The sequence below is a fragment of the Microchirus variegatus genome, assembly GCF_963457635.1.
Source record: "Microchirus variegatus genome assembly, chromosome: 3".
NCBI classification, from domain to species: Eukaryota; Metazoa; Chordata; class Actinopteri; order Pleuronectiformes; family Soleidae; genus Microchirus; species Microchirus variegatus.
In genome coordinates, this window is record NC_139804.1 from 29,075,319 (window position 1) to 29,101,587 (window position 26,269).

Consider the following 26,269-nt stretch of genomic DNA (forward strand, 5'->3'; position numbering starts at 1 on the left):
GTTGCAAATGCACAGTTACACACTGGAGCTTTAACACAATTCACCTACATACACCGTTTGAAGCGGTTATCTGTGACATCTTCTGACTACTGAGAAATGTTCCTGCGTGGCCACGCAGGTGGAGGTGCACGAGCAGATGACGAGGCGCGCCACTGGCCGGTTTAAAGCCACAGGATTTGGATTAAATAGCTTGTGGGGGAGAAGGAGAGCCGATGAGCCTTGAGCAGGGGAGGAGGGAGAGAGAGAGAGAGCCAAGGGCTGATTTTTATCTTTTACCGGATCGTGAGAGGGAGGAGGAGGAGGAGGACGGGGGGGCGGGAGGGAGGATGAGTTATTCTTGTAGCAACACAGAAGCCTGTTTGCTGTGCGGTGTATAAGCCAGCGCGTCACTCACGGCTCCGACCGACGCAAGTAAATCTGCTCCTGCGGCGGCGACGACGTCGAGCGCATCAAAGAGACAGACACAAACCTCGGTTCCCGTCAGGTCGCTCCGCCAACAGCCTTCTTCTGCTGGACATGAAAGTGCAGCAGGGCTGCAACTCATCAGACATGGGGATCCCGGTCAGAACCGAAGAAGAGCTGCGCAGAAATACCGTAATAACGCCCGAGGATGTGTTGGGGCTGCAGAAGATCACCAAGGGTAGGTGACCTGCTGTGCTGCTGCTGCTGCTGTGACTGGCACCATGAGAAGAAGAATAGTTAAAGCCTTATACAGTTACTGAAACACAAATGCTGCTGCTTCCTATTATGCGACTCAGGCTCCTCTGTGTTTACACTGAAGCTCAACATGATCACAGTTTGTCTCGCGGAAGTAGACTGGTACCATGGACAGCGCACAAGCTGAAAAGGTCACCTGTGAGTCTCCTTATAGCTGCAAATAAGACAAATCACTTATTATCAATAGTCAGGGAGCAGGTGTACAGTACAGGTTTGATGTCTCGTCCAAGCACAGTGACTATATGACACCGGAAAGTCATACTACTCTGTTAATGAGAGAGAACAGCTTCATGGATCATGCTACTTTTGCTGCTTCATTATATCCATCACCATGTGTTCACGTTTGTGGACATGTGCATCTATCATGTCTGATTAAATAATAATAATAAAAAAAAAAAACAAGGCTCTGACAGATTCTCACCTCATGGCACCTGTGGCTCTGAGGTAACAGGTGGCCAGAGATGTGATCCGCTGATTATAGCTCTTCACAAACAGTAGTCAGCTGTAAAGAACACAGGAGAATAATACCATAAGTCTGCTGTTTGATGCACTATTGTCACTGTTTACAGTCTATTTATAGGCTGATTTTGTACTTTGGAAAGTCTGTCTCAAAGCTACTACGTAATATTTTACAGTGTTGCATGATTTTGATTCGGATGAAATGATGACTGTGCCTTATGAACATGGTTTAGGTCATCTTTTACTCTCAGGTTTGGGTTTGTGGAGGTGACATTAAGTAAATCATATACTTAAATCCATATTTAGGGCTCTGAGATTTGAGTCAAATAAACAAAATAAATGTGATTTGTATGATCAGGTTTCTTTGAATTTAAATACAAGCTTTCTTGGAGCTTTTCACCTCACAAGATCATTGTCCCTACGAAAACCAAATGTCTGAATGTATATCGTGCAATAAAGTCCAGTCGGATTAAAATCAGTTAATATTATAATATCATGATGGTGTAGTAATCTATGCTCGCCACTGACAAGTAATCTGGATTATGTCCGGAGTGTTGTAGAGCTGCATGCATTCTGCAGAGACAACATATTCTACAGGTAATTAATGAACTTGCAGTCAAAGTGTGAGTGTAAATGTCACATTAAAATGTAGTTGTTTTGTTACTGAGCCACACATTTACTGGCTTTTGGGGAAAAAAAGGGACATGATGGTCAAAGATGCCTCCTTTATTCTGTCAGAAACCACATCTGGTTGATATTTGCGTCCATTTAAATGCATTTATGTTAAATCTGCCTCCTTGATTCCTGTTCAATTTATTCCCCAAGGCCCAAACATTTTAAATGGCAGACCATAAAAAAGATCCACACGACAGAGATAAGCACAGAGTGTGGTACAATTCAGACTCATCATTTTCTGCTGCAAGAGAAAGAAAATTGCGGTTGGAAAAGGGGGAAGCAGAAAATGCCTCTTCCTGCGGTGTAAATGACTTTTCCAGTTGTGCTTTGGGGAGGTAAATACAACCATTTTGGGGGCAGCCAAGCTCCAGTCTGTCACGGTGGTTCAGAACTGATAAGCGAGGCACAGCACATCATTGTCACACAGGCTGAGAGGAGAAGAAATATAATCCAGGCAGATGAGAAGCGCTGCTGTGATATGAAAAATGGCACATTATCTATCACTTTACTGTGTACATGAGGGATGATTTATGATATGCAGGCCAAAAATAACACGGAAAAACCGCAGCTGACAAATAACTCGTACATGTGTGTCATTTTGTGACCTTATAATAACAATATTTACTGATGGACAATAGAAGTGGGAAATAGAATTGTCCTCGGTTACAATCATCCATTTTTACATCATCGTTTCATCACATCACGTATCGCGTTGAAAGCATTTTATGGTGAAACTGTCTCTGTCTCTGTTATGGCCAATTGTTACTCCACATATGTGGAGGTGGACTGGAGAGAACACTCAACATAAAAGAGTCTGAATTTAAATAAAATAAAATAGCAAAATTCATGCTTCTATAAATGTTCTTTGATCATTTACATTCAAACGGTCCTAAAAACACAGAGAGTGGAGTAAAGTTGAGCTCCATATTAATTTAAAAAAAAAAAAATCTGTCCTGTCCAAATATTGAATAATTTGTTATTACTGTGTAGTCTTTCACTTTCAGACTTCATCATTTTCCCTGCTAGTGTTTAAAAATAGGCCAAATTTGAATATTAAAATGTTCCTTTTCAATAATTAGCAAAAATTGTAGCTCCCAAAAAAAGTATGTACTAAACTCCAATGTAGTTGATTTTTATCTTTAATAATAAAAAATATAATTCAAAAAACTATAATATATAAATAATGATATATATACACATGTATACACACACACATACATATTAGCAGTTAATTCTAAAGGAGCTGTGGCTTGTGCTTGATGAAGTGAAGTTTATTTGGCACAATTAAATGCAGCTTTATGTAATCCCTTACCCAAGGGGCTTATGTTTTTGACTGGGATTTTCTGTCTGTCTATTTGTGAGCAACATATCTCCGTTTTTTGTTTTTTTTCTACTTCAGTTTGTTGCTCATTAGTTCCAGAACCATTTCGTACCAGGCGAGAGGTGCTCGTCTCTGTGATTGAGCAGCAAAATTAAAAATGTTAAGGAAGAATTTCATAAGAATCGATTTTGGTGGTGATCTAGTTATGGATTGGGATTCAGGAGTTTTTTTTTTGTTTTTTTCTAATAAAAATTGTTAATGTTGCAAGATAGGAGATTGTATTAATACTGTGGGGAACTGAGTGACCTTGGTGGAAGTTTATGCTCTCTGAGCATGGGATTTTCAAACCCAGGTGAAGCTGCTAAAAATAAAGGGATTAACACCATTCCCAGTGCCAGTAGTTACTCTGTCCTGTGGTGTTTTTGTCTCACCCCTGCATCACAAATGCACTCTAAACCAAGCGAGTCAGGGAAAGGAAAACACCACCATGGAGCTCAGTGGCAATGTTACGATTTCAGTCCCTTTCGCGCACGAACCATTCAGTCGGTCAGAATTCAAAGATTCAGAGACTTTTATTGTCAATTTTCTTCATGCACAGGACACACAGAAAAATCTTAATACTATATCTCTTCTCTCGTCAGTACTGAAAGTTCAAATAAAGACAATATAAAATAATAATTTAAAACTAAAGACCTAAATACTTAAGGGACAACAGACAGTAGTGCAAAAAAATCAGCAGCAGGATATGTAATGGTAGCAGCAGATATCACAGTAAGTTTGCCTCACTTCCACCAATGATGAAGAAGAAATGAGCATGTTCACCTGGGTCATGAGCTCCCTCCCAGGTTAATGCAGATCACAGTCTAAGCTGATAAAACCAACGTGCACTGCAGTCATTTGACACAGGTTCTCAGTCGTCAGAACGTTTTTTTTTCAGTCTGAGTTTAAACAGGTTTCCTAACCATCGCTATTGGAGTGTGAGGGATTTCTCTAGTTCTGCATATCTTATATACTTCCTCGTATAAATACCGCAGTTCCTCTCTTGGCATCCGATAATAAGCTACAATTCACAAAGACACAGATTTACAACTTCAGCTTCTGGCCTCTTTCCCATCTCTCCATGTTGTGGCTGATCATATGAACACATCTGTAATTATTACAGTTCTGCACAGTTCATCACCCATTTTCTCGCTCTCGCATCTCCATACCTCCACAGGTATGTCATCTGGACTGCCGTCCCACTCCTCTTACTCTTCAGAGATGCCCTCACTTCCTCCAAACTAATCCTCTGCACTTCCTTAAGAACTATCTCCCCTCCATCTGTTCTCCTCTCTCTCTCTCTCTCTCGCATTTTCCACATTCATCAGCTCGTCAAATTAATCATTCCATCTTCTCAACACACTCGTGTTTACTTGTTAGTTTGTTTCCATCTCTAACCTGCTGCACATTCTCTGCAGCTCTGTCTCGCTAAGCGATACAGCCTTCCACACACCTCACTATAAGCCTTGACCACGTTCGGACTCCCAGTACTCCTGCTTCCTTTCTTCATTTCCCCGGCATGTCCCACTTTTTCTTTACCACCTTACGTCTTCCTTTGGCTGCCTTCCTGTAATCATTCCACGACAAACTGACCTTTGCTCGGTCCATAGGACACAGGAAAATCCTTCTGAACTGTACTGTAGCTGTATGATCACAGTCATCTGGTAACTCACTTTTTGAACAATTGATACTCAGGGACAGCTTAGAATTCAGAGGATACAGTACATGCTTGAGAGGAGATGAAAACAGGAATTGTGAAAATAAAACTAGGAATGAAGCAACAAAGTGTTGTCTTTCTACCTAAACGTATATAGAGCCCCAGGGGAGATTGTGCCTCGAATATAGTCTTAATTTAACTTATGCAATTTACAAAAATGATATTAAACAGCATTGTTTTCTTCAATGTTCACATAATAAAACATGCACTTTCACTTGACTTGTGACTTGGTTCCTGCCACAGAGAAAGAAATAAGAGCATCTGAATTACTGCCGTTGCCTTTAATCACTTGATATACTAAGAGGTTTTAAGTGAGACCTTGGATAAGCAGTAAAATCATGAACCAAACATTTATTTATTTGCTTGCAGAGTTATGTTTTTCCCATAGAAAATATTTAAAAGTCACAATTTATTATTCTGTTCCACTGTATTTTTTGCTAAGGATAAATATGAAATATTCAAACTGTACTCTGCGAGTAATTTGCTCCAATAAATGCATGAATGTTGTGCATTTAGTGTGCTGCAATTCTTCCTCAGAGTGGCCCAGTATATATATATAAGCTGTGTCAACTTGTACTGGTCACCTCTTTTAGGACCTTTTCTGGCATGGACGTAAAGCTGGTCAGGAGCAGTAGTCCTCATGGAGACCAAAACCTGGTCCTAATGAGGCAGAACCTCATTCGTGAGGAGCTGCTTGAGTTCAAAAAAGATTTGAATTGTGGTTGGGTTTACAGATATTAACTAGTTATAACCATAACTAGGCTTTGGTAAACATGGCCAAATGAATGAAGTCCTTAAAAGGATAGTTGTTGGTGGATGGATGTGTGTGTGTGTGTGTGCGTGCGTACGTACGTGCGTGCTTGCGTGCGTGTGTGCGTCCGTGCGTGACAAAGATTAGATCATACTCTGTAATGAAGTGTTGTCATGTGTGTCACCTGAACAACAGACACACAGCACACTGTTAGTGACTGTGCTGCTGATGTGTTCATGTACTGTGTGCAGTATACATGTGAAGGTGATAGATCTAAGAAATGTCTTATATTCAGATAGATACATGAAAACATAACGAGCATTAAAGGCATTAGCAGCCTTTTAACCGTGGTGCATTTGATATTGAAGGTGAAGGTGAATCACATTTGTCTGTCCTCCTGTCCTGGTTGATTTAAGCATGAGGCCGCTTTTTTTTTTTTTGTTGGCTATGATGGTTCATATCATATGTACCTCACAATATAGCACTATATGTACCTCATAAAACCAGATATGTCATGTTTTTCTTACTCAGTGATGCAGGCCAGAGAGAGATAAGAGGTAAGAATCTCATCTGCATTCAGCTGCTCACAATTCCACCTCCCTGTGAACCTCACCGTTTGCCAGTTTGCCTACAGGTACTGTGAAGTGAGAGACGTGAAACAGCCTGTCATACACAGGTGCACGCCATATCGCAGTTTAATGCGAATGTCACCGGCTGCCTCGGGGTGGGGGATTATTTTAAACGTGACGTAAACATCGTCTGCATTGTTCTCCCAATCGCGTCGTGGCGTTAATTCAACGCGTACAGTAGTAGGCAGCGAGAGAGAGGAGACCGCAGAGTCAAAAGGAAAGACGACGACATGTGAAGTCAATCTCCTGTGGCTGAAAGTCTGTAACTCTGGGCTAATCTTGGGGATTAAGGCACTATAAGTGGCAGCTTGCTTGCTCCTCGTGGATGCCACTTTGGTGTCTGACAACCTCTATGTATCTGAATACAGGAACACAGCGTGACTCATGAGCATGTTGCTAATTTTATTCCCAGAGTGGCTGCTGCCAACAGGATTCTTTTCAAGACTGCACTGATTTATTTTTACGGTGAAGAAATGTAAAATGTACACACCACAACACATGTTCACCCTGCAGCGCAAAAACACAACAAAAACAATGACTGCACATTGCCCGATGTGGTTGTTCCTTATATCTTACATATCTTGAAAAGTAAGGGTGGGGAGAAGAACATGTAGTGGATGATTGTGGCAGATCCTCCGTGCGGAGAGTTTATATTTTCATATCATATAGTAATCTGTCATCTGTTTTGCTGTTTAACCCTAATATTCCGCATCACGCTGCGTTTGCCTCAGCACTTCAGGTTGTCGAGACCGGATGAGAGGTATATATAGGCCCCAGCTCGGAGGAAGCCTCAGGTTTTCCTTCGTCAGATCCCCAACGCGTGAGGAACATTTCATTTGCATACCACTCATGTCAAAAACCCAAGACGCGCCGCTTTTGATACGACGCTGCACACGTTGTCGTCGCGGAGCAGCCAGGTGGATGAGGGGAAGGAAAAAGACAGGCTAATGGAGCTGGCATGCTATCACAAGGAGCATTGCTAGGTGACAGTGTTGAAGGAAGTGAAGTGGAGCACTTTGTGTGTGTGTGTGTGTGTGTGTGTGTGTGTGTGTGTGTGTGTGTGTGTGTGTGTGTGTGTGTGTGTGTGTGTGTGTGTGTGTGTGTGTGTGTGTGTGTGTGTGTGTGTGTGTGTGTGTGTGTAGGTGAAAGAAAGAAGAAAGGTTTTACAGAATATAATGAGATATGAACAGAAATATTGTCCTGTTTTTTATTATATTGTACAGAAATGAATCTACCCTCATAGAGTCAAGTCATTGACTTTGATTTTATCCAAATTTGAATTGGGTGGTTAGATAAATGTAGAGTAAAAGCAGGAATGATTTCTCTCAGCACTATATTTTCTCAAAAAATCACTAGGTCCTCACATATCCCATGCAAATTAACCCCAATTTGGAATAATCCAGACATCCTACAAAAATAAAATAATGCTGAACCTCCCTTCACAGCATGAAAAGGGAATAAGGCACTTAGAACAAATGATTGAAGGCAGCAATTTCTTTCCATTCCACCTGCTGGAACAATAACGGAACACAATGGCATCAATGGTAAAACAGTTTTTGAATAGCTGCAGCTAAAATCTGTAATTTCGGTTTAGAACTAACCAATTGGACCTAGTGCTTCCTCCAGGGATTAGAAAATCTCGAAAAACATCTCATCTCCCAAACTCTTGTTTAAGATATATGTATTATTAACCAAAACAAAAGGTTTTGCAATCTCTCCGAACAGAAACTGGGAGACTTATGATGTGGTGAACCCCTGGACGCACATGAAGGGTTTGCTCTGCCTCCTAAGGGGACTGTCTGGGGGGGCTTAGCTCTTGCCGGTGGATGGTGATCACTGTACTGGCGATAGAGCAGAATCCGTTGCTAACTAAAAATGACTTTCATTCAATTCTTTCTTTAGTGAAATTAAAAAAAAAGTCAAAGAAAACATACATAAAGGTAACGTCTGACGAGGTAGAGCATTTCCTGACAACAAACTGACGTCATCACGTCACATCGACATCTGCTCCAAGAGCATCCTGGGTAATGAAGTCCGGTTTTAGTACATATGTAACATATTAACAGTGCCTATGAATATGAACATATTTTAATAAATTCTTACAAATACTACATTCTTGACATTGTTGCTGTCATTGTATGATGTTGCCTTGTCCATCATTGCTCATGTGTTTATTTATTTGCAGTCACTGCCACAATATTAATGTGACTTGTTCTGAATGTTGTACTTATTATATATTATATTATTATCAACAGATGTCTCAACTGTTTGGTAGAGGACTGTATCTGAAATAATGTAGGGTCTAATTTAAAAAAATATATATATTGATTGTCGTTATATATTGTGATGTGTTTTATGGCCCAAGGAAAACAAATGAGTGGCACTGGCAGAGATATGGGTGATTTCTCTCTAGTTTTCCGTGCGGCGCTGCAATATTCGGCAATGTTTGGAAAGGTGATAAATACTCTTTTGTATACGATATAGTGGTATTTCAAAGGATCTGACAAACACTGGCATGTCCTTTGTAACAGCTTAAAAACAAGACATTATCAAAGTTTCAGTTTCAATGAAACTCTTTTATATATATATATATATATATATATATAATATATAGATTAGTGCTGTGTCAAACCATTTTAAAACAAGGTGACAGGTACAGGAGCTGGACTTGGAAAAAAAAGTCTATAAATATCTTCAAGCAGGTGGCTAAAGCTTATGTGGACCATCTGCTTCCTAACCCTCCGAAATCTTAGAGACGAAGCAACAGTGTGAAAGTGTTTATGAGTGCAAACACACACAAATGTGTGTTTTTTTGTGTGTTTTCAGATTAGTTTGTGTTGACCCCTGCCGTTTGTCCAGAAAGACTCTGCAATGCTTACGCAAGATACAGACTGCCAATAATAACTGTGGCCTAACAATAACCCTAACGAGATATACGATGTGTGTGTGTGCGTGCGTGCGTGTGTGTGTGTGTGTGTGTGTGTGTTTCACAACCAGTCTGTCCATGTGATGGTAAGACACAATAAGCCTCTTAGGTCTAAATCTGTCCTACACACACAAATGTGTCCCTCTGCTCTGTATAGTGAGGACAATCTTACACAGCAAAACCAACCAATAAAAAATGGGGTCGTACCTATGTTCCCCGGGTCCTATGTTCCCCGTTTTCCCAAAAAAGGTCCTATGTTCCCCACTTTGTATGTGACAGGGGAACATGGGACCCTTTTCTTGAAAAAGGGCAGGGTTAGGGTTAGGGTTAGAGAAAGGATCCTATGTTCCCCGGTCACATACAAAGCGGGGAACATAGGACCCGGGAAACATAGGTACGGTCCCTAAAAAATCACGAGGCTCCAGGGTTTACTTTGTGTTGACATGTGTTTTTCCACCGTGATATATGCACGGGATTATTATCACAGTTCAGATAAAAAGGTTAATAATGTCGTACTCTACTGTTAAGCTTAAGTTTCGTTCAGTCGGATGCAAAAATAAATGTGTTTGTTTTTGGTTACCTTGACATGCTTCCATCACTTCCTGTGGTCTTCCTCAGAAGGGTCACGTGACGTTACATGTGACACGTCTCGCTTCCTGTTTTATACAGGTTTGCTTGTCAGACAGCAGATGGTGACTACGCCCCCTGCTGTCTGATGTCCTGTTGAGGACAAGCATCTCAGGGGTGTAATAGGATGTACTATAAGAACCCCTCATCCCAGGTTGATGGTTCTCTTTGGAGGAGGATGACTTTGGCCTTTTCCGACACTCTTAGAAATAAAAGTGCTAAGTAGAACGATATAAGGTTATTTTGTCTTGTCCTCATAGGAGAACCCTTTTTGGAGGGTTCCACCAAGAACCCTTTTAAAACCCTTTATTCGGGGAAAGGGGTTTTAAAGGGTTCTCTGGATTAAAATGGTTCTTACTGGAATTAGTGTTACCAAGAACCCTTGAAAAACCCTTTCTTCGGGACAGGGTTTTTCAGAAGCAAATGGTTCCAGGTAGAACCTCAGACCTTGTAGAAGGACCCTTTTGGAATCCTTATTTCTAAGAGTGCAGTCCATGGTGTGATTTTCCTCTTTTGTAGTAGTCAGATATGGCTGATTTCGTGTTCTGTTTCGTCTTCCTGTTGTTTCTTTTTCACAGGAAGAACACTTAAGTGATAGACAGGGTATTTCATGGATTACTTCACTTTTTCTTTCTGTCGCTCTTTTGTCTTTTGGACTGACCAGTCGCTGTCTCAGGCTGTGTGTGTAGCTTTAGTAAAAAGATATAAAGCTACTTATTCTACTCTATATTACTTTATATTAAAGATACAGCATGTGTCCTTAAAATGATCAAATCAAATTTGCTTCGATTAGGAATATAATGAAACAGAGACCACCGTATGTCATACTACTGCACCAGCGAGACAATCAATAGGTAACAAAATGAAATAACCTCATAAAAACAATAACAAATATGTGACCGCATGTGAAATAATAAATAAAACCTGCATTTCCACACAGTAAAATGCACTATTGCCACCGTAAATACAAGAATACTGTGCAGTGTTTAGCACTGAGCTCATGAAAAAGCTTAAAATAAACCAGTTAAAATGTTAAATATGTAGTAAAAGACAGTGAGAGAGCTAAATATTTACAAAATCCCCAGTGAATGAATCAATTACTTTTTCAATGAGGTTTCATTTGTAGAAACTGTCAACACTCGCCTGTTTGGAATGTGAGAATTCTTGTTTCCAGAAAACAAAGAGAGACACTATATAAAGTAGTGTATGTACTAAAATGATATTCATTATATTTATTTGATATCATTTATGACATAAACAGCAAGTAAATAATAACGGTAATACAATCAGGTCACAATATAATAACACAATAGCACCGATATAAAGTGGTATTAAATCCATAGTTTTCATTAAGTACAGTTTAAAAATAATATTATTTTAACAATACGTTATCTCCAGTGTGTGTGTGTGTGTGTGTAGGAGGGTCTTTTGGCAGAAACTCAGTATAAAATCCTCATGTGTTTTTTTGAAGTTTATTACGTGACAATATAATAATAATTTAGTTTTATAGGTGTAGAATAAGCCTTTTATATGTACTATATGTGAATGCCATGTCTCTCTCCTTTCAGATTATCTTTGCTCTCCAGAGGAAAACGTACACATGATCGACTTCACCAGGTTTAAGATCCGTGACATGGAGACGGGGACGGTGCTGTTTGAGATCACTAAGCCTCCAACACCAGGTCAACGCCAATGACAAAGCTATATATATATATACATATATATATATGTATATATATATATGTATATATATGTATATATACATATATATATATATTACTCATGCAGAATATTATGCAGCCTGAGTTAATGTTAAGCTTCTCTTCGTGTCCTTTTTATCTCTCTCTTTAGCAGGCGGTAAAAAGAATTGTGACCCTAACGCCGGCCGCTTCGTCCGATACCAGTTCACCCCAGCCTTCCTGCAGTTGCGGCAGGTCGGAGCCACGTAAGTACCAGCGTAAATGTGTCGTCGCCCCCCACCCCCCCCCCCCCCCCCCCCAAACAGTAAATAAAGATATGACAATGCAAATATGTCTACACATGTAGGAGGTGTGTGTCAGTGTGTGGCGACAGGCTGGTGCTGATGAGTGTGAACATGCATGGACAGAGCTGAGTCAGCCACCAAATAACTGTCAGTGCTCCTGAGCAGAGATCATTATCATCAGACTCCTACTCAGACTGCATATCTCAATCCAACCTACGTCTACATATATTTTCTCTATGTATTTGTCAAATGTTTTCTTTCAATTTGTCCATTTGATTCTTTAACCCTTAGGTGCACCCATGGTAATGTGCCGTGGGAATAATACACAACTCCTTATGTGGACATCCGGGGGTGTGTGTGTATATAGGTCATATATTCAGGCTTAAATAAAATGTGTGGATTTTTTGTCGTCTTATGTGCTATTGAGTCACCTTTTTTGTAGTGTTTTAAAGTAGCAAGAATTGTCACCAAATAGCCTGTTTTTCTTTTCTTTTTCTTCGTAAAAATGAGCCAAGTGAACTTTGAACTGTGACCTATTTCCGAATTTCACAAATTCAATCCAATTTTAAATATTTTTAAATACTTTTTGCTCAGGTGTCTTTATATGGTTGGTGAAAATCAGATTGACTAGGCTGTGCTGAAAAAAAACGATATGAAACATTAAACATGGAAAAAAGCAGCCAAAATGCTCCGTGTTCTAAGGGTTAAAGGTGCATTATGTAATAAATCTAAAGCAACTTGCCATAAAATCCTCCTAATATGTCACAGAGACTCAGGAATAATGTTCATATAACAAACTGAACTCACCAACAACAACAGTACAGACAAAATATTTACATTAAAAGAAACATTTTGCAGACTGCAAATCATGTTTATGTTTTGAAATCATGTTTTGGCATGTGGCGCCACCTACCGCCGTCTACCAATCACTGCAGTCAGCAGAGTCTCAGCTGACGAGCAACCACAGGTTGCTAGTTATGTCAGAAAATGAAACCAAAAAGACCTCTGTATTTTGAATTTGAATGTAGTAACCGTTTTTGGCCACATTATTACATAATGGCGCCTTTAAATTACATCACACAGCTCAATATGAATTGCTTTGATTTCCTCAGTAAACCGGTCTTCATACAGTATATCATGCCTTTCAGTGACATCCCCATGCTGCACACAGACAGGGATTTGTTGCTGATTTCACCCCCACCCCTTCTTTGTTGCAGTGATGCTGTGCTGATACTTTAACTCTTAGTATGAATTCCGTTTTTGGCTCGTTTCAAAACTGGGTTATAATCTGACTGCTCATTCTCACTTTGCTATAACCATGCTAAAACTATAAATGAACCTGTATACATCATCATCTTCTACCGCTTTATCCTCCACGGGTGGGTCATGAGTGTCAATCCCAGCTGACATAGGGTGACAGGCGGGGTCACACCCTGGACAGGTCACCAGTCCATCACAGGGCCACATACTATATAGAGACAAACAACCATCCACTCTCACACTCACACCTCACACCTACGGTCAATTCAGAGTGTCCAAAAAGTGTGTATTTCCATGCGGTCTCTCAGTTTTTTTGTCGCACCGTGTCTTCGCAGGGTGGAGTTCACGGTGGGCAACACCCCCATCAACAACTTCCGCATGATCGAGAGACACTACTTCCGCGATCAGCTGCTCAAGAGCTTTGATTTTGAGTTTGGCTTCTGTATGCCCAGCAGCAAGAACACATGCGAGCACATCTACGAGTTCCCCGCACTGTCAGAAGAAATCAGTGAGTGTCTGACACACACACACACACACACACAGTCACAAGTGGCAAATACACCCACAGTGGGATTTGACGTTGCTGTATATGTATATATTTTTCTCTGTTAGTGCGTGAGATGATCCTGCATCCGTACGAGACGCAGTCTGACAGCTTCTACTTTGTGGACAACAAGTTGGTGATGCACAACAAGGCAGATTACTCCTACAGTGGGGGGCCATAGGAAAGGCCTCCAGCCCTTAACTCTTCCCTGTTGTAGACATTTTTTTCATGACCCAGGCTTAACTTCAGGACCAGAACAGCAGAACATGAACTGATGGACAGATCGGCCGGCATTAAACGCTCTAGTCTCACTGTCAAATCCATGTATTTCCATTAAAGTCACTCTGCCGTCTGACCAGTCTCTCTTCTCTCTCAGCGTCTTTGCAGGAACACTGAATTCTGCCACTCTGTGTCTGTGTGTGTGTGTGTGAGAGAGCGACAGCGCGCGTGTGTGTGTGTGTGTGTGGGCAGTAAACACATGCAGTGTCTGTACATACTGTTTTTTTCAGTTTGGACATGTTGGATTCACTTCAGGAAAAACCCTGAATCTACATCAATTTACATCATAGACTACGCGTTTTTCACGGATGTTAAAGAAGACAGTGAGTCCTGTTTGTCCTGAACCACAACCATGAGACACAGAGAAATTAAGCTACACTAAAAAAAAATATAAAAAAAAGAAGAAGTTTAATAATTATTCCATTTGTATGTATATTTATATAGTTTGTATAAGAATCTCATTCCATTTCTACTTGGATTTGTAGTAGCACACTGAATCTGAATGATTCTGTCCTCCTCGTATCAGCTTTGTCACTCGTTTGTATGTTTTCATGTCGATAGTACTACTACACATCAGGAGTATTTTTTAATAAATAGCCATTTTGAAGTGTCAGAAAACCATCATTAGCCACGTGTCTAAAAAAAACAAAAACAAACGTCAGATACCAATTTTGATATCCAATATGTTCTCTGTAGTACTGAGCACGATGTGTACTTTACGATGTGTGTTTTGAATTTAAAAAGGTATGTAAAGTTTCAAAAGCTGAAATACTTTGACTGCAATAAATATGTTTGGGTTTGTTTGTTTTCGAAATCTCGGTATTCACGTTGTTTTTCATTGAACTTTGACCTCCAAAATAGAATGATTTCATCCTTTTGTGCAAGCATATCCATCCATCCATCAATTGTATACCGCTTTATCACAGGGGGCGCTGTGCCAATCTCAGCTGACCTAGGGTTAAAGGCGGGGTCACACCCTGGACAGGTCGCCAGTCCATCACAGGGACACATAGAGACAAACAACCATCCACTCTCACACTAACACCTATGGTCACTTTAGAGTGTCCAATTTGCCTGATCCCTGTATTGCATGTTTTGGGACTGTGGGAGGAAACAGGAGAAAACCCACGCCGCACACACACACACACACACACATACAAACTCCATGCAGTTTTCTTGCACAAGCATATTTTGGTTCCAAATTTGGAATATCAAACATGCACAAGAACGAGGTGGACAGACGTGATTGTCGCCAGCACAAAATAAGCAAATGAAAACATCTAAATATACAGCAGTTCCTCCAATAAAGAAGTTAAAATGTTAACTTCTCTAATGAAGCTGTTAAATATCTTCGACTTTAAAGAATAAAGAACTATTAAAGTCAGAACTTGTACTTAAAATATACTTGGTATGCCAACATACTTACTTATGCAGTGGTTGCATCAATACTTATCAGGGTCACGAGTAGGAGAGCAAGCTTGTCTTTGCTGCCATCTTCAGTGACAACAGCGTTACTACACTGATGCCACAACCACGCCCCCTACAGCATCGTTATTATATTACAGCACAGCCAATAGCTGTAATGTTTACAATACATCATCAAAATGCAGTGTTTTGTGTTGCAGTTTGTGCATAATAAAGCACAAATAGCAGATAATATTATCTCATATTGTACCTGTTTGTGTCGTTTACTCTCTTATATCAACAAATGATCAGATATTTAAAAAGTGGAGATTACAAATGTACTAATACACGTATGTACCAAGAAGTGATCGACTGATTGCAATAGAAAATAGTGATTTTACAAAAGACAAACAGAATGTTTTATTAATTTTAACCACAAATGATTGTTATTGATATTAGTCAACAAATGCAGTTTTTTAACAGATAAATAAATATATATCCAAATTGACAAAAAATATAAAAAGAGCTATGTATTTTTTTGTCTCAGTTGAACTCATTTGATGACAGCGGATGTTGACACACAGAGTCAGCATCACTGGGCTTAAACAACCACCTATAGCTAATACTTTGGTACAAGCTGCTTGTTACTGCATTTCAAATTTCACACAGTAATAAGGATTGTTTGTCAACCATCGCCATCTTTAGATTAAGGAGATGGATGTGCTACAGGAGGTCAGATACCCGGCCAAGTTGTCCATCCCTGAGTACGCCACAGGATGCAGTCCATTCATTCGTCCACAGCCCGCGTCTTCGTCGCCGTCGTACTGTTCTTTACATTGACCGACAGTGGCGTCCTCTGACGTGTGACTGACCGGCGCTATGACCGGCATGTGTGGGTCCTGCAGGGCAGAGGGGCTGCAAAGCTGAGGGTCAGACGCGAGGCTGTCCTCCCTCAACTCCTCCCATATGTTACCTGAAACCAGAAGGGAGACTTCAGGCGTGTTCTGGAGAGTATTGAGAGTCAGCGGCAAACAGAATCATGCTGAAATCACGTCAATACATTCAAAATATTACACTGTTCGGGTAATCGAAACTGAATATTAAAGGAGTCATATTATACCCAATTTCTCTAAGTTAACCTAGTTCCCTGGTGTCCTAATGAACATGTCTGTGACATGCTTTGGTCAAAATACCATAAGGATGAAGCACCACAGCAGTTCAATCACCCTGCCAAAACAGCCCTGTTCAGAACGCTCTGTTTGGTAGTATCTCTTTAGGTCCACCTTAAGAAAAAAATGTAAAACGAAACTTAAGGGACAGGAGATGACATCAGCCACAGAGGCTACTGGGAGCAGACAGCAGTTAGCATTTGGAAAAGTGATCATTTGCAGGCTCTAGCAGGCAGATTGCCGTCATATATAGCATGTATCGACTGGACAGATAAATCCTCTGAGGCTGGAAGTTTGTGTAGGACTCCGCGAGACAACAATTCCAGGAATTTAGCGCATTGTGGCGTCCCAATGAGTGCGGAAGTCAACGTCGCGTGATTTATTTTTGCCGACTGATAGGGCCTCCAGAGTCCCAAATATAAGGATTTAAATGATTAAAAAGTTGATTTTGCATAATATGTCCCCTTTAACACCTCTTTCTAGTTTTGTGCAAAAAAAAAACACAGTTGATGAATTTAAAATAACACTTTAAAGACAATTTCAAACAACTTGCTCAAGGTGAGAATGTAAGTTAGCAATATCTCTTGCATTATTTATCCTATCAACGACTAAATCACCTTGTTCAATCACCTTAGTAATAATAACAGTAAAAATATCCTGTGGCTATTTCTTTGTCTCCACCACTATCGTACCTTGCAGCTGCAGGTCAGTCAGACTAGGGTTGAACGTGTCAATGTCATAAATGGCGTCTCCCTCTAACAGCAGGTCCTGCATGCTCCTGATCCCAACTCTGCACTTAGTCTGCAGAGCAGAATTATAAACCTGCGGCATCTTCCCAGCGGCGGACGAGTTTAGGCCTCCTGGAGCCGCTGGGACGCCAGGTGCCAGCAGATGTCCACAGGGTGAGCACAGGGAGAATGAGTTGCTGGGGTGAGCTATGGTGGCGGGGAGGTAGCAGGGCGGCTGAGGCAGCATACGGGCGAACTCTGAATGGTGAACGGGTTGGCAGGACGGTCGAAGCGGCGCTGGGCCACAGGGCGACAAGGAGGTGCCGTAACATGGGTTCACTCTGGATAAGAGGGATGAGCCAGTGTACGGTGGCAAGGACCTGAGCTTGTCTGGCCTCTCTCCAACAAGAGTATCAAGGTCTTCTGTAGGAAGAAAATGGGGTGTAATTCTGCGTCAAATAGTATTACATGCACCATTCACAGGTTGTCATTTCATCTTTGAAGAGCTAGTTCAGATTTTAGTTAGATAATTAGATTAATCTATTGATCAATAAAGCCCACCTGGCCTCGCCATGCTCCTGCGCACCATGATGGGGTCTTTCCGGCGCCACTTGTGCAGCTCCTCCTGCATCTTCCCCACCTTGGCTGGGTTGAGCGCCCACAGGCAGCCTTTTCGAGACGAGTTCCCATTCTTGTTCTCCACCTTCTCAAAGCACTTGTTCAGGGAGAGGTTGTGCCGCACTGAGTTCTTCCACCCGTCCGGGGCTGTCTGAACACAGAGAGAGTGAGAGATGGGGTGAGAAAGAAGGAGGCTATCGAGCAGGAGAGTGGAGTGAACAAGAGGAAAGGTATTCCAACGAAAATAAATAACTTCAAAAAAGTAAAAACGAAAACTTAAGGGACAGGTAATGACATCAGCCACAGAGGCTACTGGGAGCTAACAGCAGTTAGCATTTGGAAAAGTGATCATTTGCAGGCTCGAGCAGGCACATTGCCGTCATATATAACATGTATCCACTGGACAGATAAATCCTCTGAGGCTGGAAGTTTGTGTAGAACTCTGTGCTGCACTGTGGAGCCAAGAATAGAACTTTTTTGCGGACTTCCGGTTTCCGGATACCGTTGCCCTCGCTAGCACTCTCTGGCACATGGTGACGTAGCAATGAGTGTGGAAGTCAACATTGCGTGTTTTATCTCCTGTACTTAGACTGAGGAGGACCACAAAAACATGAGCGAGTCAACTTTTTTCACACTTTGTCCTCCTCCAGAATCCCAAATATAATGATTTAAATGATTAAAAAGTAGATTTAGCACAATATGGGACCTTTAAAATACAAATTATTTAATTATCAAAGTCACCATGTTAGCATTAACATGATATAATTTGGGCATTTTTAATTGGCTAACACGAGGCCTGCCTTTTCTGTCATATGTGGATTTGAATGCGTGCGTGTGTGGCTGTAAATCAAAGTTTATCTCAAAGAACATTTGTGTTTGTTATCTGAATCAGTCAGAATCTGAATAACAAACCACAGACAAATAACCATATAAGTAGAGATCTAATCACTTAATAATGTTGAGGCGAGACATTGAAATACAAAAAAATATGATTTAGTATGAATGAAGAATGCACCTGCACGGTCGCACCTCAGTTTGAACCCTCTGTCGTCACTAACCCTAACCCACTTCGCAAAAGTATTCAAGATATCTACAAATCAAATAACTTCAGACTCACTTCTGGAAGGAGCTCAAAGACTTGCTACCATTTATATTCAAGAAGGCACTGTATAGATGGCTGCTTTCCAAACAGCTGCCTATAACACTGAACAAGCTGCAGGGCGATAAAAAAAAAATAAAAAAAAACATGAGACAGATGATACTGAAGGAAAAGCAAGTGCAAGTTTTGCAAAAAAAAAAGCTATGATTTTTGAGATACATTGAAACAACCACCCTCATATTGTTAAGTATCTTTTGAGTTTGTTTAAGTTCGTCAGATACTTGCTATGGCACGCAGATATAAATCATCGCAAGATTGTGGAAAAATGAACACATATTTTGATATCGCCTCAAGGGAGGGCACGGTGTCAAAAGTGTTTCTATAACATCTGAACTCCACTCTTACACTTACACTACTGTTCACTTAGAAATGTCCTTATTTTTGAAGGAAAAGCACTTATTTTTTTCAATGAATATAACATTAAATGAATCATAAATACACTCTATACATTGTTAATGTGGTAAACGACTATTCTAGCTGCAAACGTCTGTTTTTTAATGGAATATATACATAGGTGTATAGAGGCCCATTTCCTGTGTTCTAATGGTACATTGTGTTTGCTAATCGCGTTAGAAGGCTATTGGATGATTAGAAAACCCTTGAAAACCCTTGTGCACAGTTTCGCTGGTTCTTAGATGAAAGCAAAGTTTGAAGGGCAAAATTATTATTTTGAATAAAAAATCATTATTTCTAATCTTGTCAATGTCTTGACTATATTTTCTATTCATTTTGCAACTCTTTTGATGAATAAAAGTGTGACTTTTAATGGAAAACACCGCTAAAATTGTACAAGTGACCCCAAACTTTTGAGCGGTATTGTAGACACACAGTCGGTGGGAGTGAGCGCTGCAACAACACTGGACATCTTTATTTTAGCAACATTGTTCTACTAAGAGTGTCAAGTGTTACTTAAAGTGGAACTATGCAGGATTTGTACCCTAATTTAACAGATGTGGAGTCACTGTGATGGTTGAAGGGCTTGTTGTGGGGAGAATGGGGGGCTGTCTCCACTTCCACTAATGTCTCTTAGCAGAAAACCTGCTGTGCGAGGTTAGGGCTGTCGAACCACAGTCCCCAGAATCCAGAGGTCACCCGAGAAACACGGCACTACACACTCTCGCCCCCCTAGCCAGGTAACGGCTATCAGATCAAGGCATCAAAGGCATTATTTTAGGCCTTCATCATGGCAGAGGAAGAGGAAATGACCGTCTGACAACATCGGACAACCTTTTTTTGAATGACGACAATAGAAAAATAAAGAAGACATGGGTTAGACATGACTCCATGGCTCTGTTAAAAACAAATGCACATGGCCAGGAGAGGGGAAGAGAGGGTGGGAGAACCGTGAGTTTTTACGACAATTAGGATAAAGCGGTATAGACAATGGATGAATAGATGGATGTTTACCTTGTTGTCGTAAAAATATGTACTTCTAATCAAGAGATTAGTTTTGTTTTTTTGAAAGAGTTTAAGTGCTTTGATTTGCTTAAATGGTGCAAACTAGGTCCAATGTATCACATTTAGGAGGGTTTATTATCAGAAATGAAATATAATCTTTTACACAAGCAAGGGGCTTGCTTTACAAGGGCGGCCATCTTGTGCCGCCATGTTTCTACAGCAGCCTGGATGGACAAACCAGCCAGAGCATGCATTTCACGTTTTGAAGTGGCAGCTTCTTAAACTAATGAATAAAATAGATGTACACATGTTAACCAACAAAGAAGGAGAAAACAAAAAGACAAAGAAGAGAGTTGGAGAGTGAAGAGAAGGGTGAAAGTTATAGTTATTAGGCTATTAGCTAAACCTATTGTGTGCATGCGTGCGTGTGTGTGTGCATTGTGGTACCTTAAAATATGGGAAGTGCTCAGTCATGAAGCTGTAGATCTCACTGACGGGCAGACTCCCTGTTTTACTGCTCTTCAGAGCCATGAAGATCAAGATACTGCAGTGATGAATGACAAAATAGCATGTAAGTTCCTTTTTTCGGATTTCTCAGGGGGTTTTTTTCTCGGAAATTAATGCTTTAAATTACTACATTACATTAAAAAAAAATGATGTGATGCTCTATTACCTGTATGAGTAAATGGGTTTTGGAAAAAGAGGTTCTGTGGTGGTCTCCTGGTGAGATTGCGTGGAGAGGCTTGAGACAGAGTACTTTGGAGTTTTGGATTGGTCAGAGTAGAGTCTGGATGAGACCTGGAGAGAAAACACAGACATAAATAACAACAATAAAAAGTAAAAAAAAAACATTGTATTTAAATTTGCTTTAGTGGAGTCCAAGTCGACTAATCTATTCGATAAACTGTCAGTAAATCTTTCCCTGAAGCTACTCTCAGTGCAACGGTTAAATAACTCTCTATTCATACAGTTGTCACTTTATTTCATGCGTCTAAGCGCTGAGGCTGTTTGATAATGAACCCTCACTAAATGTCTTCATGAGAAGTAAGGAGGAAGCACACAGGAAGATATCCGAGAGTTAGCCAACAGATGGCATCACTGACAGCAGCTTTAAGCTTTTCATTATCTCACACACACACACATCCCATCTACTGCAGCATGGCTTTATACTCACTCACCTGATTCAGAGAGCTTGATGAGCTGTACGATGGATAACTTTGAGACCGGAAGCAGGTTGGCTCCACCAGCACAGCCGGTGGCTCTGGGTATGAAGTCTGCATTGAAATGGAATATTAAAGGAGTCATATTATACCCTATTTCTCCAAGTTAAACTAGTTCCCTGGTGTCCTAATGAACATGTCTGTGACATTCTTTGGTCAAAATACCATAAGGATGAAGCACCACAGCAGTTCAATCACCCTGTCAAAACAGCCCTGTTCAGAACACTCTGTTTAGTAGTATCTCTTTAGGTCCACCTTAAAGGTCCACCTTAAGGGACAGGAAATGACATCAGACACAGAGGCTACTGGGAGCTAACAGCAGTTAGCATTTGGAAAAGTGATCATTTGCAGGCCCTAGCAGGCACATTGCTGTCATATATAACATGTATCCACTGGACAGATAAATCCTTTGAGGCTGGAAGTTTGTGTGGAACTCTGTGCTGCACTGTGGAGCCAACAATTCCAGGAATTTAGCGTACTGTGACGTCCCAAGGAGTGCAGAAGTCAACATAGCGTGTTTTCTCTCCTGTACTTAGACTGAGGAGGACCACAAAAACATGAGTGAGTCATCTTTTTTCACACTTTGCCGACTGATAGGGCCTCCAGAGTCTCAAATATAAGGATTTAAATTATTAAAAAGTTGATTTTGCATAATATGCCCCCTTTAAAGGTATGAATGATAGCTTAAATCACTCTTCTGGAAAACTGTTTTGTTTTAAATTGCATAAAACCTTTTTAGAAACAGTAAGCAAGGATGAAATGAGTGTAGCTTAACGTTATAAACCTGTATGCTGCCGTTGGATTGGTCCCAGGAGTGTGGTGCCTCACTGCTGGGGCTTTGTAAACTTGTGTCTGGACTGAAGCCTCCCTGCATACAGCTGAAGGCAGAGGAGCACGGCTGCAGACAATCTGCAGCTCCGTCTCTGAACTGTCGGTGGTACGGGTGGAAACGTTCGGGGTCAACGGTGCCTCGTCCCGGTGTCGATCCAGACCTGGAGCTGACGGCGTCGTCAGCGCTGTGTCTCCTGTTCACAGCTGCAGTCCTCAGGCTGAAGGTGTCCTGCTGGGAGAAGCAGACACACCTGACCTCAGTTTACTGCAGTGGATACAAGTGATCATTTCTAAGTTGTTTTTTTATGTAATTACACCTGTAGTAGCCAGAAAAGGCTACTGCCAAGATAGTGCTACTGTAAGGAACGAACTAAGCCCTTTAGAAGCAAATGTCTTGGAGTGTGAGACGTTAGGAAGAACTGAAGATGACTGTAGGTGGACCTCTGTTCTTGAATATTTCACGTTCTTCAAAGGTATTTAATTTACCTTCAGATCAATATTTGTCCTTGAAAAGACCATTGACATCAAAGAGCAAAGATTCAATTCACCTGTCGAGTTCATTTTAAAACCTAAGTCTGTACATGGTGGAGCACAAGCAGCAGCTTGACTCAGAGAAAAATCAGAGCTGTGTGGGGGTTTTTTTTCTTTACAAAAGAGTCTTGAGGGTTAAAAGCACAGAAAAGCCGGCTCCGTACCGGGGATTCTGCCATCTGCTGGCAGGACCCACAGGGTTCACAGGTGTGTAGTTTGGCCTGAAGGGAGGATGTTTGAGACTTGCTGCCTTGCTGCACCTCAATCAGCTCCTGTGAAGAAACAGAGGGAAAAAAACATTGATATCTTTCTCGTCATTCCTCAATGGCATTTTTTGATCTTGCATTTCCAATTTTTCCATTTTTCAAGAGTGTTAAAGCAATAGATCGACATTTGACAACGACAAACATCTAAGCAAGACATACTCGGTTGAAACTGTCCTCCAACGAAACGTAATTATGGGTCGTACCTTGGGTGTGTTGATGAGGCAGTTTGCTTAATGGTTAGAGCATTGTCCTTTGGTGTGTCTACCATGTTAGACTTTTACACACATGTTTATGTATGTCATTGTCTGTAAATCACTAACCCTAACCTCACTAACACTTGTGCACAGTTGAGATGAAAAATACCGGTGCACTAAAATCTTACCTATGGCTCGTATTCAGTTCACAGGTTGGTTTGGTAGTGGCGTTAACGCCTCTAACATCCATAATGCTGTTTTACTTTTGGATTCTTCCTCCTCTTCCATAAACATGTAACACTCACTTTTTAAGAAAGTGTCATCCTTTTTGAATGGAATTATGCATTCATTATTCATTCGTGACTTGATTTGGAGATTTTGGTCTCTTATCTAAAACAGAGACAGAACTTTTTCTGAAAAAAACAGATCTTTTTTTTTTTCCTTCTTGAAAGAGTTTTCTGAAGCATGGTTTTGTTTCAAAACCCTCTGAAACAACTGCCACTCTTGTATAAAGTACCTTAAAGGGATACTTGGATAAAAGTACCTTAAAAAAAAGTATCTTACCAGAAAATTACTTTGGTAGAAGTTTAAAAAACTTTTTTTAATAATATTACTTAAGTAAAAATCTTAAAGTATATGACATTTACTGCACTTTGTGTCATTTTATAAATGAACTTCAGTTTTAGAAGTAAAAGTAAAAGTATTCTTGTCTTTCAAGCGGAACGTTGTAAGTTCAATTGAAGTGTGAATTGGTATGAAAGACGTTTAAATGGATGAATAGTAAAACTATAAAGTAAAGCAGCTCATCAACACTAGAAAAGCGGTATATAAATACAGAACAATAGCAATTCTTCTGATTTTATTTGGTAGTAATGAGTAACAAAGAAGGAAATGTGGTGGAGTAGGAGTATATCATTTCTGTAGGAAAAGTAGTGGAATAAAAGTAAAAGTTCAGTACAGATACATGAATTTTACTATTATTCCTTAAAAACAAAAAAGAAAGATTCTCCTGCTGTTGAGAACATCTCTCAATGTGTGAACAATAAACGCTTGAGGTCGTGCACGTGTTTCCCAAAATATCTGCCTATTATTATTTTAAATTGTGTCCAAATCAGATAAGAGACAGAATACAACTGATAAAAAAAAGGTTGCTCTTTAATCTTTAGTCTTGTTTAATCTTCATGTGGCTTCATGTTGCCACAACAACAAGGAGCAACAGATTTTTTCAGATGATATCTGCCCGAGTCATTATTCATCAATTAATCTCTGACAGTGTGAATTCAGGCGTGGGAAACTGGGATTTTCATTTTCAGTAGTGACTCCAAACATTAACACATACACAGCATTATGAGACAGTGAGAGGTTTCCAATGCAGGACGTGTTATCTGATCGTGGTCCAGATGAGAGACACGTGGCGCAGGTTTCAGTGAAGGTTAACCTCAACCTCGACGTGAACCATCGACGCTCATTAAAAGTGTCAACAAACCGTGGCTGCATGGGTCATATAAAGCCTGATAACGCTGAGGTACAGAAAAGTGTGAGCGACCGAGTGCGTGCATAGGTGGTGGTGAGGGGAGGGGAGGGGGGGGGTTCAAATTTGAGAGATTGCCTTTCAACACTGTGGCAACAAATCCTCTCATCTGCTTGACAGACACACTGACAGCAGCCAGAGCGGATGCACTTACTTACTTACTTACTTACAGGTATACATGCACTTACAGAAGGAAAAGTAGAAACTGTGTGTGTGTGTGTGTGTGTGTGTGTGTGTGTGTGTGTGTGTGTGTGTGTGTGTGTGTGTGTGTGTGTGTGTGTGTGTGTGTGTGTGTGTGTGTGTGTGTGTGTGTGTGTGTGTGTGTGTGTGTGTGTGTGTGCGTGCGTGTGTGTGTGTGTGTGTTGAACCCTGACTGCACAGAATCAACAGATTTTGTTGTAATATGTAACCATTAAAAGGTAAGATATAGATCTTAAGCATCAGTTACTCTGATTACGGTTTTTGGGAGAATTGGGTTTTGGTTTTTACGGTCAGAGTTCACCCTTTTTTTGTGATGAAGAAAAAAGGTTCATGTATCCTACACTCTTAGAAATAAAAGTGCTAAGTAGAACCATTTAAGGTTCTTCGGCTTTTATAAAGCTTCCACCTGAAACCCTTTTAAAACCCTTTATTCAGGGAAAGGGGTTTTAAAGGGTTCTCTGGATCAAAATGGCTCTTACTGGAACCATTAGTGTAACCAAGGACCCTTGAAAAGGCAAATGGTTCCAGGTAGAACCTCAGCCCTTGTAGAAGAACACTTTTGGAACCCTTATTTAAGGGTTCCAAAATGGTCCTCTTTTTCCAAGGGTTCTTGGTAACACTAATGGTTCCAGTAAGAACCATTTTGATCCAGAGAACCCTTTAAAACCCCTTTCCTGAATAAAGGGTTTTAAAATGGTTCTTGGTGGAACCTTCACAAAAAGGTTCTACCTGGAGCCAAAAAGGGTTCTCCTATGAGGACAAGCCGAAGAACCTTATATGGTTCTACTTAGCACTTTTATTTCTAAGTGTATAAACACTTGAAAGTCTATGAACTCATTGATAGAAACAACTTTCTGATTCTGATTCTGATTCTGACTTGAGCTCGTTGGGGTTTGCCTAAACTTTAAATTGTATTTAGGTGGTGATTTTTAAATGTATGGTGTACTGTAAAAAAACAAAAAAAAAAACAGTTCATGGTTTAAATGAAAGCCTCAGTTCCACGTGAAGTAAAGCAGCTCCAAAGCTCATGAAGCCATACTTCACTGTGTATACTGTGACCTCAGTGAGTGCGTTTACATGCACACACTAAA

At 40.5% G+C, this 26,269-nt stretch overlaps 2 protein-coding genes across 3 annotated transcripts; one reads left to right on the forward strand and one right to left on the reverse strand.

Moving 5' to 3' along the window:
• Positions 1–516: 516 nt before the first annotated feature.
• unc119a1 (unc-119 lipid binding chaperone a1) lies at positions 517–13,830 on the forward strand (the record flags this gene model as incomplete). Of its 2 annotated transcripts, none has more annotated exons than XM_083886197.1 (5): positions 517–640; positions 11,430–11,543; positions 11,713–11,806; positions 13,441–13,613; positions 13,718–13,830. In XM_083886197.1, the coding sequence occupies 5 exons, from the start codon at positions 517–519 to the stop codon at positions 13,828–13,830; spliced, it is 618 nt and encodes a 205-aa protein (XP_083742323.1). The 2 variants fall into 2 exon arrangements, with proteins under 2 accessions (XP_083742323.1, XP_083742322.1); XM_083886196.1 differs by having other exon boundaries at positions 11,716–11,806.
• Positions 13,831–16,033: 2,203 nt separating this feature from the next.
• foxn1 (forkhead box N1) lies at positions 16,034–24,905 on the reverse strand (the record flags this gene model as incomplete). Its single annotated transcript, XM_083886941.1, has 9 exons — positions 16,034–16,305; positions 17,194–17,652; positions 17,791–17,998; positions 20,852–20,948; positions 21,078–21,202; positions 21,583–21,678; positions 22,409–22,684; positions 23,151–23,258; positions 24,885–24,905. 9 exons carry the CDS (start codon positions 24,903–24,905, stop codon positions 16,034–16,036), a joined length of 1,662 nt encoding a protein of 553 aa, XP_083743067.1.
• Positions 24,906–26,269: the final 1,364 nt, after the last annotated feature.